The sequence below is a fragment of the Pseudoliparis swirei genome, chromosome 3 (genome assembly GCF_029220125.1).
Source record: "Pseudoliparis swirei isolate HS2019 ecotype Mariana Trench chromosome 3, NWPU_hadal_v1, whole genome shotgun sequence".
Taxonomy (NCBI): domain Eukaryota; kingdom Metazoa; phylum Chordata; class Actinopteri; order Perciformes; family Liparidae; genus Pseudoliparis; species Pseudoliparis swirei.
In genome coordinates, this window is record NC_079390.1 from 15,582,085 (window position 1) to 15,596,486 (window position 14,402).

At 44.6% G+C, this 14,402-nt stretch overlaps 2 protein-coding genes across 4 annotated transcripts in view; both read left to right on the forward strand.

Moving 5' to 3' along the window:
* The first annotated feature begins 293 nt into the window (after positions 1-293).
* Positions 294-8,081, forward strand: LOC130191779 (vacuolar protein sorting-associated protein 26B-like). The gene is made up of 6 exons (XM_056411469.1): positions 294-1,043; positions 2,721-2,877; positions 3,413-3,577; positions 3,678-3,853; positions 3,941-4,083; positions 4,857-8,081. The coding sequence occupies exons 1-6, from the start codon at positions 821-823 to the stop codon at positions 4,992-4,994; spliced, it is 1,002 nt and encodes a 333-aa protein (XP_056267444.1). The 5' UTR covers positions 294-820; the 3' UTR covers positions 4,995-8,081.
* Positions 8,082-11,635: 3,554 nt separating this feature from the next.
* Positions 11,636-14,402, forward strand: part of arhgap32b (Rho GTPase activating protein 32b) — a 131,806-nt gene continuing 129,039 nt past the window's right edge. For all 3 annotated transcript variants that reach the window (XM_056440562.1, XM_056440583.1, XM_056440572.1), the window contains exon 1: positions 11,636-12,060. The gene's annotated coding sequence lies outside the window, so the exon portion shown is untranslated. The remainder of the gene's footprint in view (positions 12,061-14,402) is intronic.

Below are 14,402 nucleotides of genomic sequence, written 5' to 3' on the forward strand. Positions count from 1 at the left end.
ATACCTCAGTCGAAGAAAACATCTACAGTCAGATGAACCTACCTCCAACTCTTTTAATCTATTTTCAAAAACACCTAAAGAGACCGGTTCCCGTAGACCCAGTTCAGTCTGCAGCAAATTCCGAGCCGCATGTTTGGTGCCTATGTTTTACTTTTGTTTACCTTATTTTTTGTTGGTCAACACCGAGAGTTGCAAATACTGCACTGCTTTTCTATCGTATAAAGAACACACACATAAAATAAGAACACAGTGCTTATATAATAGGGAAGGATTTATTTTGGTATGAAAATGTAAGAATACTGAATAATGACATAGAACATCAGAGATGTAAAAAGCCCTCACTGAAGAGCGACTCTAAGGGAATCCGTCCCCTGTTGTTGTAGAACTCTGCCCTCTAGCGGCGCAGCGCTGCCATTACACAGCTGCTGTTGGACAGCCCGAGTTTCTTCCGCCTGTTGATACTGCGCCAAATATGTGCAGACATACCGTAGAAAAGTTACGAGTATTTCAAACGCCGCATTCAACAATTTATTATCGTGTTACCAGAGCACCGAAAATATAGTTCATATCAGAAGTTTAAAAAAAAGAAAACAAAGAACACAAAGACAAAAAACTCGTCTGGTAAATACAGCTTTCCATCACGTGACATGTCCGCGCATGCGCAGTCGACCGGTTGTAACTCGAAATATTCAATAATCTGGGAAGCAGTTTATGCGCTGGACGTCTCACCGCCGAGCGAGCAGAAACGCCAGTGTTTTACCGGAAACGGAGGGGGCCGCTTCGCAGTCGGACCCGGTGACAGCTCGACTGACCAGCAGCGATGAGCTTCTTTGGCTTTGGTCAGAGTGCGGACATCGATGTAGTTCTGAATGACGCCGAAACGAGAAAGAAAGCGGAGCATAAAAGCGAAGACGGCAGGAAGGACAAGTATTTTCTCTTCTACGACGGGGAGACGGTGTCGGGGAAAGTCAACGTGACGCTCAAGTACCCGGGGAAGAGGCTCGAGCACAACGGCGTCAAGATCGAGTTCGTCGGCCAGATAGGTGAGCGGCGGCGGCGACGGCGGCCTGCGCCGCTTTCACGCGGAGCCCCGGAGAGAAGTAGCCACAGTGTTGTGGGGAGACGTCGGGGAGCTAGCTACAGGCGCCGGAGCGCGCTCCCGATCACACGCACTGTGTTAGTGAACCAGTCCGGCGTCACGCCGGCCCGCTGGCGTAACAAGTGTCGGTTTGAGAAGTGGCAGGTCTCGTGACAGATGTGGGTGCAACGTCAGCTGACACAGCAGCCATTGGCTAGCGGTCTCGTTGAACTTTGACCCGTATTGAGTGTTTTTTTAAATTTAAACCGTGAAGCTGCTCCGCCATACTGTCTTGCAATAGTAACGAGTTGCTGACTTGCACACAGTGCAACTAGTGGCGAGGTGAAACTACAACACAAAGATGACGCAAACCACGTACATAAACAAAGTGGCGTTTTGATTACCCACTCCTAGTTCGATAACACTGTTATATTTGTTGCTTCACGACATTTATCTGACAGCTATGGTTACTTTGCCCTTTAATCTCTTACAGACCAAACATATTGGGAGTAATGTAGTTTGTTACAGATTAAACTGAACAGCCGCTACATAAAAATGCTGTTTGATAATAACCAAGTAATAATATGTAAATACGTCAATGTAACATTGCCAGGATATAGTTCAGCTGCATAATGAGTAGTACTCCGTTTGACAGGCTCCTGGAAGTACATTTGGATATAAATATATGTTCCCTTTCTATATGCAATGATCTGAATGCAGAACGGAGCCTTGACATTGTCGTATTCCTGTAATCTGAATACTCCCATGGAACAATTATCAACTTCAAGGCTCGACATTAAGGATGGGAACTACCTTTGTTGACGTTTACATAAAGCTTCTTGTATTTAATGTATTTTTTATTGTGAGGCTGACATGACACAATGGTGTATAACAATGGCAACCGTATTTTTTGTTTCGGCAACCAAAAGTGGATGCTGGTCTGCCAGGGAGCAACCACTTTGTTAAAGTTAGTGTTGAACGCTGATATCTTTTAGTCAAGATGGAGTGAAATGATAATGCACACCCTGATTTTTGTTGTTGTTGTTGTGTTGAAATAAGACTTAAGACATTTTTAATCTGCAACTAGATTGCACAAAGGTTGCTGTGTGTGAAGCCGGCTTCAGGGTCCGCTCGCTGAAGGGAAACCCGTCATTCAGTCCGTCTGCAGCTTGTTTCCCTTTTTAAAGCTACATCCACTTCAGTTTACTTTTCCTTGGTCATTCTTTGCAGTGCGGTGTGCCGAGTTAAGCTGAGTGTGCAGCAGCAGTCAGGAGTTCCTCTCGCTTTGTCCATTCCGCACCCTGAGAGCATTAATGCATCTTGACATTTTCCATAAATTTTGCAAACCCTCCCTCTTTCTGTCCACTGTCATTTCTCTCCAAGTAAAGAAGAAGCAGAAGTAGGATCAGGAGTACACGGGCAAAATAGTGGCCTTTTGTCGTAGTTCATACGGTAGACAGACAGTTTCGAGCTGTAGGGATGCGCGTTGATGGCCAGTCGTTAGTCCATAAGCACTTCAAGTAACTGCGACAATAGTTTTTCTCTGTCGCCAGTTCAAGTCGACTGCGAAGCGTGCGCAAACTCCTCATTACCATGTATGAAAGTGCTCCAGTGCAGCCGCCTGATGCCGTGTCTCCCACAGAGCTGTACTACGACAGAGGGAACCACCACGAGTTTGTCTCCCTGGTGAAGGACTTGGCTCGGCCAGGTGAGCTCACACAGTCCCAGACGTTTGACTTTGAGTTCACGCACGTGGAGAAACCCTACGAGTCTTACACCGGCCAGAACGTCAAACTACGGTAAGCTCCGCTGTGCATGGATTGTTTCCAATGTATTCTATGTGGGAATTTCACCACCGCAACAGGGTTCAACTTTAACGGGTTGTTTTTTCTTTCACGTAAGAATTAAGATCCTTCTAAGACGCAACAAGATTTTTTTCCATATTCTTCTAGAAGAACCTAGTTATATTGCTCCTGCTGGACAGTAATTCTTCACACCCAGTCAAACTTTGCCAATGTGTGTTTTACATTATAGCAATCAGCTGATACAAATATAGAAACTACAATAATTATGTCACACTACTTAATATCATTGGAAAAAATGGTCTTCATGTGTTGACTGGTTCTGACTGCAAAGTGCAAAAGTAATATTGAAATATCACTATTTGCAAATGATATTTTCATCAAATAAATGTATTTTGGGGTGAATGTTTTTCTGCCATCCCTAAAAAGTGGTTCCCACTGATGGCCACCAACGGGCCGACCCGTACTGTGGAGCCCTTCACACAGCCCTGTATTCTTGTTTCAGAGCCATGTGACCTTTTTTGTCCTCCAGCTACTTTCTGAGGGCGACAGTCAGCCGGAGACTGAACGACATCAGCAAAGAGCTGGACATCGTGGTGCACACACTCAGCAGCTACCCCGAGCTCAACTCCTCCATCAAGATGGAAGTGGGGATCGAGGACTGTCTGCACATCGAGTTTGAGTACAATAAATCCAAGTATGAATGGGTTCCTTCTCTCCGATCCGAAGTGCACGAAGTTCATTCTTCGTGTTTGGTTTTGACATACGACACTGTTTTTGTTCTTTTCTCCTCGCAGGTATCACCTCAAAGATGTGATCGTGGGGAAGATTTACTTCCTGCTGGTGAGGATCAAAATCAAACACATGGAGATAGACATCATCAAGCGGGAGACGACCGGCACGGGGCCGAACGTCTACCACGAGAACGACACCATAGCGAAGTATGAGATCATGGACGGTGCGCCGGTCAGAGGTAAGGACGAGGCCCCTGGCGGCTCGTGAGCGGTGGCTCCACTGCGAGTCCGTCCGTCCCACACTCGTCTGCCTTCTTGTGCCACAGGAGAGTCCATCCCCATCAGGCTGTTCCTCGCGGGCTATGAGATGACACCCACCATGAGGGACATCAACAAGAAGTTCTCTGTGCGGTACTACCTCAACCTGGTCCTCATCGACGAGGAGGAGAGGCGCTATTTCAAACAGCAGGTAGGACGGGACTGAAACCTCTGCTGCTTGAATTTGATCAGTTCTTCTTCTTTTTTTTACCCCGATTTCGTGCACCAAATCTGTCGAGTATCAGGCTGTTCTGTGCTCAAGAGAAGATGTGTATGTTAAAAAAAGTATAGCTTTAAATTATATTAAGGTTAAAACCCAAAACAATGTTGTGCTGTTTACAAATACAGTAACATCAGTCGTGCAAATAAGCTGCTAAAGTTAAGTTTGTATTGTTTTGAACATATTCTTTTTCCATGTTATGTGTGTGTATGTGTGTATATATATTATATAAAAACAACAACACTAAGCGAACTACTAGCTTACCATAAGTGAATTACTGAAACATCATTTGTATAGAAATGACGTCCCAAGCAATTTGATCCATATTAGCAGCTGATCACAATAGTAAGAGATTATGAAATATTCTTGTAATTTGATCCCATACTATACAACTGTACAATGGAAGAAGACGCTCGGGGGCTTGAGTGTGTAAATCAGAACGCATTGGTGAGTGTCACAGTGCGTTTCTCCTGAGAACTCTTGGTGAGTGAGGCCCGATCTGTCAGTGGCAGAAACCTAAAAGGTCAATCGGAGGTGAATTTGTTGTCATTTAGCTCCTCATGTGAGTAATTCTGTCAAATAATCCATGAATTAAGCACATGTGATGACATTCCTTTAGTCAGAATCACCAGCAGGTTAGATGTGAGTCATCACCATGGAGACGGTCTCCTCCTGTATGTAATTTGTGTTGTGTCGTGTTGCAGGAGATCACGTTGTGGAGGAAAGGCGACATTGTGAGGAAGAGTATGTCTCACCAGGCCATCATCGCCTCGCAGCGCTTCGAAGGCTCCTCCAATCCGGGAAAGCCCCAGACCCAGAGTAATGAAGAGGAAGACAGCTAAATCCCAGCATGCACCTCACCCAGCGCACTGAGTGCCGGAGCAAATGCGATGCGGAAGCTGTCGGCCACTTCTCTCTCTCTCTCTCTCTCTCTCTCTCTGTGTATGTGTGTGTTCGTCTGTTTGTGTGGCTGTGTGTGTGTTTTGTAATATGACTGTGTGTCTGTCAAGGGAACAAACATTCTGACTCAGACTGTAGTTGCAAGTAATTCTGTTTGTTTTAATCACCTTGAAGTACCAGCTGGGTGGAGTTTACCACATTGAGACTGATTGCAAAGTGCACAGAATTGCAAATCATCATACTTTGAAGTCCTTAATTAAAGTTGTATGGCATTTATTATACAATTCAGTTCAGTGGGGCAAACTTTACCCAATAGATGCACTTAAATATAATGTACAAATACTGGATGACCAATGTGTGTGTGTGTGTGTGTGTGTGTGTGTGTGTATAGTATGAAAGCCACCACAGGTGTATTCCGAACAACCTTTCCTTCTAACTACTTACTCGGCTGGAAGAAGCGGTAGGTTTCTAAAAACGTGTGTTAATAATAGAACTTACAGTCCATCTCTGTTGTCACCTCAAGACTGTGACATTCATTTATTTAAGCTCCACTGCCATGCCCCTCTCACTTGCTTCTAATTTAAATAAATAATAATCATATCTGGTTCTCAAGAAAAGAGCAGCGACAGAAAGAAAAAAAAGTATAAGACTTTAAAAAATATTTTCATACATTCCGAGGCTCTCACCAGTAACGGGCATGACTGTAGAGTATTTATTTTTGAACAAAGTTCCTCATCTTTGGACCACGAACGTGGCACCTTTCTTCTCTGCTCTCTTATTTGCACTATCAATCTCATCGTGGCTTCACATAGAACACGGACAGTATTACACCTGTGTTTAGTGACGGGCTACGGAGATGTGCTCGAGTCCCGCCTCTGGAAGGGACGGCTCGCCTCAAAAATCAACAACGCATATTTTCCACCTCTTACCCTGTAGCGCTATTTATCCATGTAGATTGTTTTCCGCCGTCGGCTTCTGGTGCTAAAAGGGCCAAAACAAGAATACAAGGTCGGTGGTTTGTCTTGAGTGACCGGGGTGACTCGTGCGACTCACGCCAAAACATCTAGAAGATAAGTGGATCGACGAGTAAGAGGACGAATATGTGTTGTTGATGCAGAACTGTCCCCGTAAGGAGCCGTTGTGTCTCACAGTGTGGCGAGTTAGCTTTGTGCCTCCGGGTTTATTGCCAAACCGTGACAGTGCAACACTGCGCCCTCCCCCCCCACCATTTAGACTGCGCTCATCACTTTTCATGACATGGAAAATGGGTGCCAAGAAGGCTTTGATTTTGAAGCGAAAAACGAGATGCACCTCGGTCATATGGAGTCCCGAACGCTTTAACGTTATCTAAACGAGCATAATCCGTTTAGTTTGTGGATGCTCGTGGTTAGTGAGAGCAGATGATTGACATCCTGTTCCATTCCTCCTCTATGCTGGAGCTAAGCCCCTCCTCTCCTACTTCACCCCGGCCTGCAAGACCAGCTCTTGCTTTGCAGCGTCTTCACAAAATAAATCTATCACTGTGTGTCAATGTTAAAGTTTGAGACCCTTTTTCTACTCCATACGTTTACCGGCAGAGGAAGGTCAACTTTTAGCATGCTGCTGAAGCGACATGTCCGCTGTCGACAGACTGACCCCTGACCCTGCTAGAATATAGGATGCTGAATAAGTTTCCTGGAGCTTCACGTAGGGTTTCCTTCATCAAAGATTCTTCCTTTGGCAGAATTTACTTCACAATTTCTAACGTCTGAGCTCGACCCGGATTTCAAGCCTTCTATGTTAACAGCTTTCTACAGCCCAAATCCAGATTTCTTGGAGAACATATCAAACTGTGCGTTTACCGAGCAGTTATTACCACTGTCCCTCTGTTGGTGGATAGCAGGCAGCTCTGTGGCCTCTTTCAGGTTGAGGTTATGCATGATACTTTAGGTTAACTTGATGTACTTTTCACATTTCTGTGGAAGGATCCCGACAGTCCTTGGAGAGATGCTGTCTGAACATTAATATAGAGAGTTACGGGTTAACCCAGACTAACTATCAGATCCACATCTCCTCACAGCCCGGGCCGACTAGCCAATGGAAAACAGAGATGTGCACACAAACCCACCTTTCTGATTCGTGCTGCACACAAACTGATCCAACAATGAAAATGAAGTGAAATACAGATCTTGGGGTATGGATAATTCCGATCATGTTTTTCTTCCAGTCCCAAAGTTGTAGCGAATGTATTCGGCATCATGTCCGACATCCTTCATGCTGGCTGTGGCCTCCATGCACACAGTATCACTTCTCTGAAATCTGTTGAAGGAAGTACCATTCAAGAAACCCAAAGCGAGTTTTGAAGTTTGTGTCTTTTTTTCTTCTTCCTTTTCAGAAGTGAGTCTGCATTTTTTGTTTGTTGCACTTCCGGTTCCCTTCTCTCAAATTCAATGTTTTGTGTTTTAGTTTTTTGTGTTTTTGTTTAGATGCCTGAAATGATGGCTGGTTAATAACACAAGGTAAAGAGATGTTTGTGTTATTCTGTGTCTTGAAAAGGAGGTTGCTCACAAGCCTCCAAATGAGGAGCCTCGAGGTCCTCACTGGAACACTCGTCCTCCATTACCTGGTGGTGGTTCGTTCCCTCAGAGCCTGACGATGGCTTTTTACTTGTGGTTTCTGCATTCACGTCTGTTGGCCACAGAGCTTATTTCCTGCAATAATCCCAAAAGAACAACCCCATTGGCTCTGAGTGGAGGGAACCCAGTGTGACGCTGACTTCCTGCTTGGCCTGCTTCACTCTGACGTGGCTGTGATTGTAACTGTAGCAGCGCTGGTACAGACACACACTAACCCAACTAACCCAGTGAGTGAAGTGAGACGGGAACGACTGATGACATGTACAGTGTAAATGCACAATGTAAATGCAATCCTCCTCCGCTTTTTGTTTATTTTCATGTCGTATATGATCTCCCTGTCTATAAATGTGGATTTTAATCATTTTATATATTCCTGTTTTACTTTGAATTAAAAGGGAGTAACTGAAAAATGCATCATTTCTCTGTTGATTCTCATTTCCACAACCACGAGGCGATGGTCTGTGCCCCAGGCTCAGTTATTTCTCAGTTTTGTCATTTTAAATTCATAAAATTTGCCTAAAGTTATTTGTTGGAATTGTGAATTTAAAAGCCTCATGATTGGCCCCAATAAAATGCCACAAGAAAAAGAAAGGAAAAAGCCACAGAGGTCCATGCAGAGTTATTCTCCCTGCGTGGAACAACGGTTGTCACTAGAGGGCAGGTTTGGATCAAATGAACTCCAGCTCATCTGGAACAAGAAGGAAGTCATTGGTGCTGTAAAGGCTGTTAATCACCGTTATTTAGAGGGTAACTCCAGATTCAATACGTCTATATTCATTAATCCCCAATTGGTTAGGAGCAGCTTGTGCACAGAGAATCACAGTAACGCACAAACCAACAAATACACAAAGGAGCCAGCTGAGTAGATGTGACGAGTGTGCCCTCCTCTTAGTATCTCAGAAGGGAAAGAAAGGAAAAAAGATGAGAATATGCTCCTGATTGAATCCCTTAATTCAGTTTATTTTATATTGCCCAAAATTACAAATTTGCCTTAGAGGGCTTTACAATCTGTAGACATAGACAGGAATCAGGAAAAACTTCCAAGAAATAGAAAAAACCCTTTCACAGGGAAAAAAGGGAAGAAATCTTCAGGAGAGGAACAGAGGAGGACCTCTCCCCGATGGACAGAAGCACGAGATGTCACGTGTACAGAAGGAAACATTACAGAGTTACAACACATTCAATGGAGATGACAACACATGATTAGAGGGAGTAGATGGACTCTACAGAATGCCTTCAATGTGATGAGGGTCTGGGGCAACTCTTCCTCTGTCCCCACCGCTGGGTCTCCCAGTGGAGTTTGGGCTCGCACTAACAGGATCCCTTACAGCGGCGATAGACTTGTCTTACTGAAGAGCCCATGGAGACGAGGATCCAGCGAGTGGCCGAGGACCTGCTTCTATGCCAGCATCAGCAACCAGTTACACAGCAAGAAAACCAAAAAACCAGAGATTCATTTTCTATCCTGATTAATTCACAACGCGACTAAAGCGTTAAACGTTCGACATCCAACGCTCTGAGATGATCTCAAAGTTCATTCAAATGAATTCAAAGCCTTCAACGTTGAATACATGGCCTATAAGTACGAAGATGTGATGTGTACATCTGTAATTAGGTTCAAACAGGCAACAAATATAGGTTTCTGTTCATGGCCTAAAAGGCCCACTTAAAAAGTGTGGTGCAAATCCATCAGGCTCATATTAAGATGAAACAAATAGAATATAAATGGTTTTCCGAGCCAAGTGCTTGAGACAGAGATCATTTGATTTGACCTTGCTTCATTATATTTATGAAAGTCAAGAACCATGTTCCCCTCTCTGAATAACATTCTGTCCGTCTTCCTGTAACTGAGGGAATGTTGTGCTTTACACATGAGACATGTGACTGACAGAATGTACACACTGCACACACGTGCACTGTGTGTGTGCGTGTGTGCATTGTGTTGTGTTTGAATGTGACTGTGGGATCATTTGAAAAGAGTGAAACCGCGAGTGAGCTTGTTATCGATTCCAGGTGGGGTTTTTTTGTCGATCGTGCATCTTATGCGAGAGGCCGAGGTCGAGCACACAGATGCAGGAATCCATCAGCTGCCGGTATTTGACCGCTGTCGTTCCACAGCTGGACGTTTCCCCTCTGGCCGACGGCACTGACAGCACGGCCCTTGGCTGTGGCAGCAGTCTGTCAGTGGAGCCGAAGCACGATGGAAAGGAGCTAAAAGAGGCCTGCTATAGTCTGTCAGAGAGAGAGAGAGAGGGAGAGGGAGTGAGGGCGAGAGAGGGAGACAGAGAGAGGGTGAGAAAGGGAGAGAGGAGACCAGATTGGGTGACCTCAGAGGTTTTGATTTCCTCCTCACTTCCTTAGACTCTCATTCAGCTCCTTCTCCTGCAACCTTCTCCTGAGGGATGTGTATGAGCCTATTGTTGCATGAATGGCTTGTTTCAGGGTGTTTGGGCCTTGCGACATATGCATTTTTATTATTTCAGGCACCGCTGTTGTAGATTTACCTCGATGCCTCGGGCCATTTTCTGTCTGTGACACAGCCTTGGCTCATTTCCAGCTTCTTTTAAGTGCTGCTGGTTTAATAAAAGACTTCCCAGTGGACAGAGGGGCTGAACTCTAGTAACAACAGTGGTGGAAGAAGTACTCAGATGTTTTGCTCAAGTGTAAAAAAAAAAAAGAGTCCTGCATTGAAAAACGTATTTAGTGAAAGTACAAAAGTATCAGCATCAAAGTACTAAAAGTAAAAGTACTTATGACGCAGAATGGCCCATTTCAAATAATATATGATTTATTACTGGGTTATAATTAGTGATGCAATAATGCATACGTCCCAATGTTGCAGCTACTAAATGTCATTTTAATTACCCTTTACACTTCTGGTTAGCGAAATCATGAACACTATATCATCATTTAACAATTAATTTATATTCTTTTTTATTGTCAATCCGAATCTGCAAAGTAACTAAAGCTGTCAAATAAATGTCATGAACTAAAAAAGTACAATATTGTGTAAGAGTGTAAATCAAAAGATAATGTAAATGATAAAGTAAGGTACAGGTCCTGCTTTTTGTTTGGAAGAAAAAGAAGAGCTTAATTCTTAAAAAAATAAAATACATATTCAGCTTTTTGGGTATCTCTGACATCTCAGAGGGACTTTCCCCCCTACAACCAAGAATTTGTATTTTTTCCTATTACTTTTCGTGGTAGTAAAGTCTGCATTTAGAGTGTATTGGTGTGATGTGTCTAGTTCTGGAGATGTCGGTCTTCCCGACACTAGAGTGGCACTGTAGGACAGTATATACTCCATGTGTAACACGTCACAACGAAGAGTACAAGTGGTTTCTTTCTTTCTTTGCTCTATCTGCTCATTGTTGACCGTCACTCCACCAAAAGAAGAGTCGCCTCATGTCTCATGCCGAGTAGCTTTCACCCCGAAAGACTGAATTCAAATAAAAGATCATTTTAAAGATGCGTTCAGAGGCAACACGTAAATCCGTTGCTAGTCAAGACGTACGAGCTGGCATCAGACTCGTCATCCAGCCAGAGTTGTTTGGATATTTCAGAACTAAAAGCCGGTTCGCTTATCTTGGCTTTAGTTGGTATAACGGACCCTCGTTCAAAGAAGTACAATGTGACTGTGTCCTATTTGTAGGTGTTGAATTATCCTAAAATAGCGTATATTGTTGCATGCATGGGAGAACAAATGCTCTTCAGCTGGGCTATCTGAGAGATGTAAAATGAACTCCTTGTGCGATAACAATTTGTCTATAACCATTTTAATTTTGCAGACAGCCAGACAGATCCCAAAGCCCTCGCGTCTGCATAACGACCGCACATTGTCCGATTTCCTCAGTCGTGCTTCTTCGTTTACGATGTTTACGACGGCCCGTGAACGCTGCATAGAGATAGCGCCGCTCTGGCTCCAGTCAGTATCCACTCCGCGGTGTGCTTCTCGGTTGAGTTGCTCACGGAGGACGAGCCGCTTGACAAGTTTTAGCCTGGAAATAGCGCCACGTAACTCCAGCGAAAGGCGAATTTAGTCTGCTTAGGTGACGAAGAGAAAGGGGATTCATGGAAGACCACAGGAGTATTTTCTTTCTCCCAGAACAGGACAGCAACTGACTGAACGCTTCCCGCGAGCCTTGTGGTCCCGGGGGAGCCTTTTTTGGGTTTAGGGTCAACCTAACTGTGAATACAACCGCTGGCGCGTTTTCTTCAGCCTGGAGAAAAAGAGAGACCTTGACAAATAGTCAAATTATTTCTTCCTGACGTATGAGAGTGCCGTCTACGCTGGGATGAGGAGCGAATTGAACAGCGGCGGAGCGCCAGACGGAGACAGTGAAAGCTAAGCTCATCCCACCGGCCAACGGACAGCTCGACCTCAGCTACACAGGTACTTTCTGCTTTAACTGGGCACGTGCGTGCGACATGCTCGCGGGGAGCGGCTTGCCTTCTTTCACGTTAGTCTGCTAGAAAACGTTACGTAGAGTTGTGGCCGGTGTTCGGTGGCCAGACAGTGGACGTTAGACGGCAGGCATGAGTGTGTAGTGAATGTGTGTGCGTGTGTGTGTGCGCATGTGTGTGTGTGTGAAGGGCTACCGGGCCACAGCAAGAACACGGTCCCTCCAGCTCGTCATGGCTCGCGTTGAGTTGGCTCACTAATCCTCCGGTCGCAGGCAGAAGCCCATTCAAAAACAGGGCAATGCAACGCTCGTCGGACAACATGCACTCAACGACGGCGGCTCAGTTTAACCTTTTGTTCTCGTACAACCAACTAACGTTGACTACCAAACTCGATAAAGAGTCGCTTAAACTAATGTGTTGAAGTTGCACTGCAATGCAACAAAGAAAACAACCAATATGGCGTTAGACATTCAGTCTGGCTCTTGTGGTTCACCGCACACGAGAAGTGCATGTGAGGGTCTGGGATGAGGTCTGAACGGTTGTGACTCAGTCTGCCTGAAAACGTTCAATTGTTGTCTAAAGTCACTGTTCCAGTGAAGACGCAGAGAACTGTTGATCAAATGTTGAATCCTAAATGAGGTGTGATCCGTGAGGGACTGTTTTAAAAGCTCCCTGTCATGTCACTTGATCCACAGTTCCAATGGTCTTCTGATGCTTCACTCCCTATATTACATTACGTTTAATCATGGAGGCCTTTAATCCAACTTGGCAAACCAACGGCACTCAGGGAGGGTTGTACACACACCCACACACCACTCATAGCGATGCTGCTCAGTACTGCCACTGCACTCCTATAGTATTGACTTTGAGCATCATCTCCAGTGGATCTTTTGGGCAGTAGATGCCTTGCTCAAGGGCTCTACAGGGCATAGTTTTCATCTGGATGTTTTCCAGTCATCGGCCCTGTGAAACATTTCCCCGTCAGCATTACTAATTGCTTTTGATCAACACGCCACTAAAACCTATTACATTGCCACGGCGCCGTGATTGGGGTGGAACAGTTTACAAGCCATGGTTCATTATGTATTTTGCTGTTGTGGGTCTCGGTTCAGTGCACTGTTTCCAGTGCAGCGGCATGGAAATATACCTGTTCCAGCGGGCTGTGTGTGTGTGGGTGTGTTTAGGGAAACTAAGATCTTATCTGTTTTTGGTACAACTGTACTGGTATTCCTAGGATGTTGTTGCTTGGTGTGATCTTGGTCTCACCTGTTCTTCTTCTCTGAAGAAATATCCCTGTTTGTATTTGACTGTCCCTACTTTTATTTCCCCAGCCCCCCCCAGTACTCTCTTTGGTGTACTATGTTCAGTCAAAAATGTGCCTAGCCACCATGCAAAGAGGTGCTCCAAATTGCTCTTTTTCCCCCACCCGAAGGAGTCGTTTACAAAATGAGTGGTCAGAAAGAGCGTTGCACAGTGGAATAACCTATTGTTGGACGAGTTAAGTCAGGCCGAAATGTAATGATCTTTTTGGTGTTTTTAATGTGAAAACAAATCTGACATGACACTGGTGAGGCCTGTGATTAAGTGGGACATGAGTAACCGATGGGATCAATATTGTACGAGGCCATGTGACACGGGGTTGCTCATCACACTCGAACCAATTATCATAACGATCCATTTCCGTGTCAATTGTAACTTTGTTTCTTATGCAGTGAGTTTTATAGACACGTGCAATGGAGGCAATTTTGGGTCTGAGATTTACGCCATTTCGTGTTAGTTTTTTAATTTCTTGTTGCAGTTTTAGAATAAGAGCTTTTCTTTGGAGATTTAGATAATTAAGCTGTAATTGCTTTTTTAATAAGCATTGTGTTCTTCGCTGATGGGGCGTAAAAGCCAGATTTTTATATATATATATAACAAAGCAACATCCCCCTCTCCTCCAAAACATATATACGTAGTCCCTTGCTTCAAATGAGTTCTGAATAGTAGGTTTGGTAAGGGGGAAGAATAGTTAATAATACAACTTGGAGATTCCAGCATATATACATATTTGTGTAATTTGTGAAGATATCAGATTTTCCCCAACAACACCATTCTCAATGCCTCGGGTAAGGGCTAAGATGGAAACATGACCACGACTACACTTCTTCAAGTTGGGACAGTCGGCTGAAGCTGAAATAGCAACACGCTCTGCGGTGCGGCAGATAAGACCAAACCGATTTCTGATTTACTGCGGTGGTAACTTCAGGATTCGCCATATTTCAAGGGTACATGCAGATGGCGCCGCTGGCGGCGGAGGCAGATCTCTGAGACTGCAGCGCATTTGTCTCC

Coding starts and splice junctions, on each gene's coding strand:
- LOC130191779 (XM_056411469.1), top strand. CDS start 821: ATGAGCTTCTTTGGCTTTGGTCAGAGTGCGGACATCGATGTAGTTCTG. Junction 2,878..3,412: donor GGCCAGAACGTCAAACTACG/GTAAGCTCCGCT, acceptor TTTGTCCTCCAG/CTACTTTCTGAGGGCGACAG. Junction 3,854..3,940: donor GGACGGTGCGCCGGTCAGAG/GTAAGGACGAGG, acceptor CTTGTGCCACAG/GAGAGTCCATCCCCATCAGG.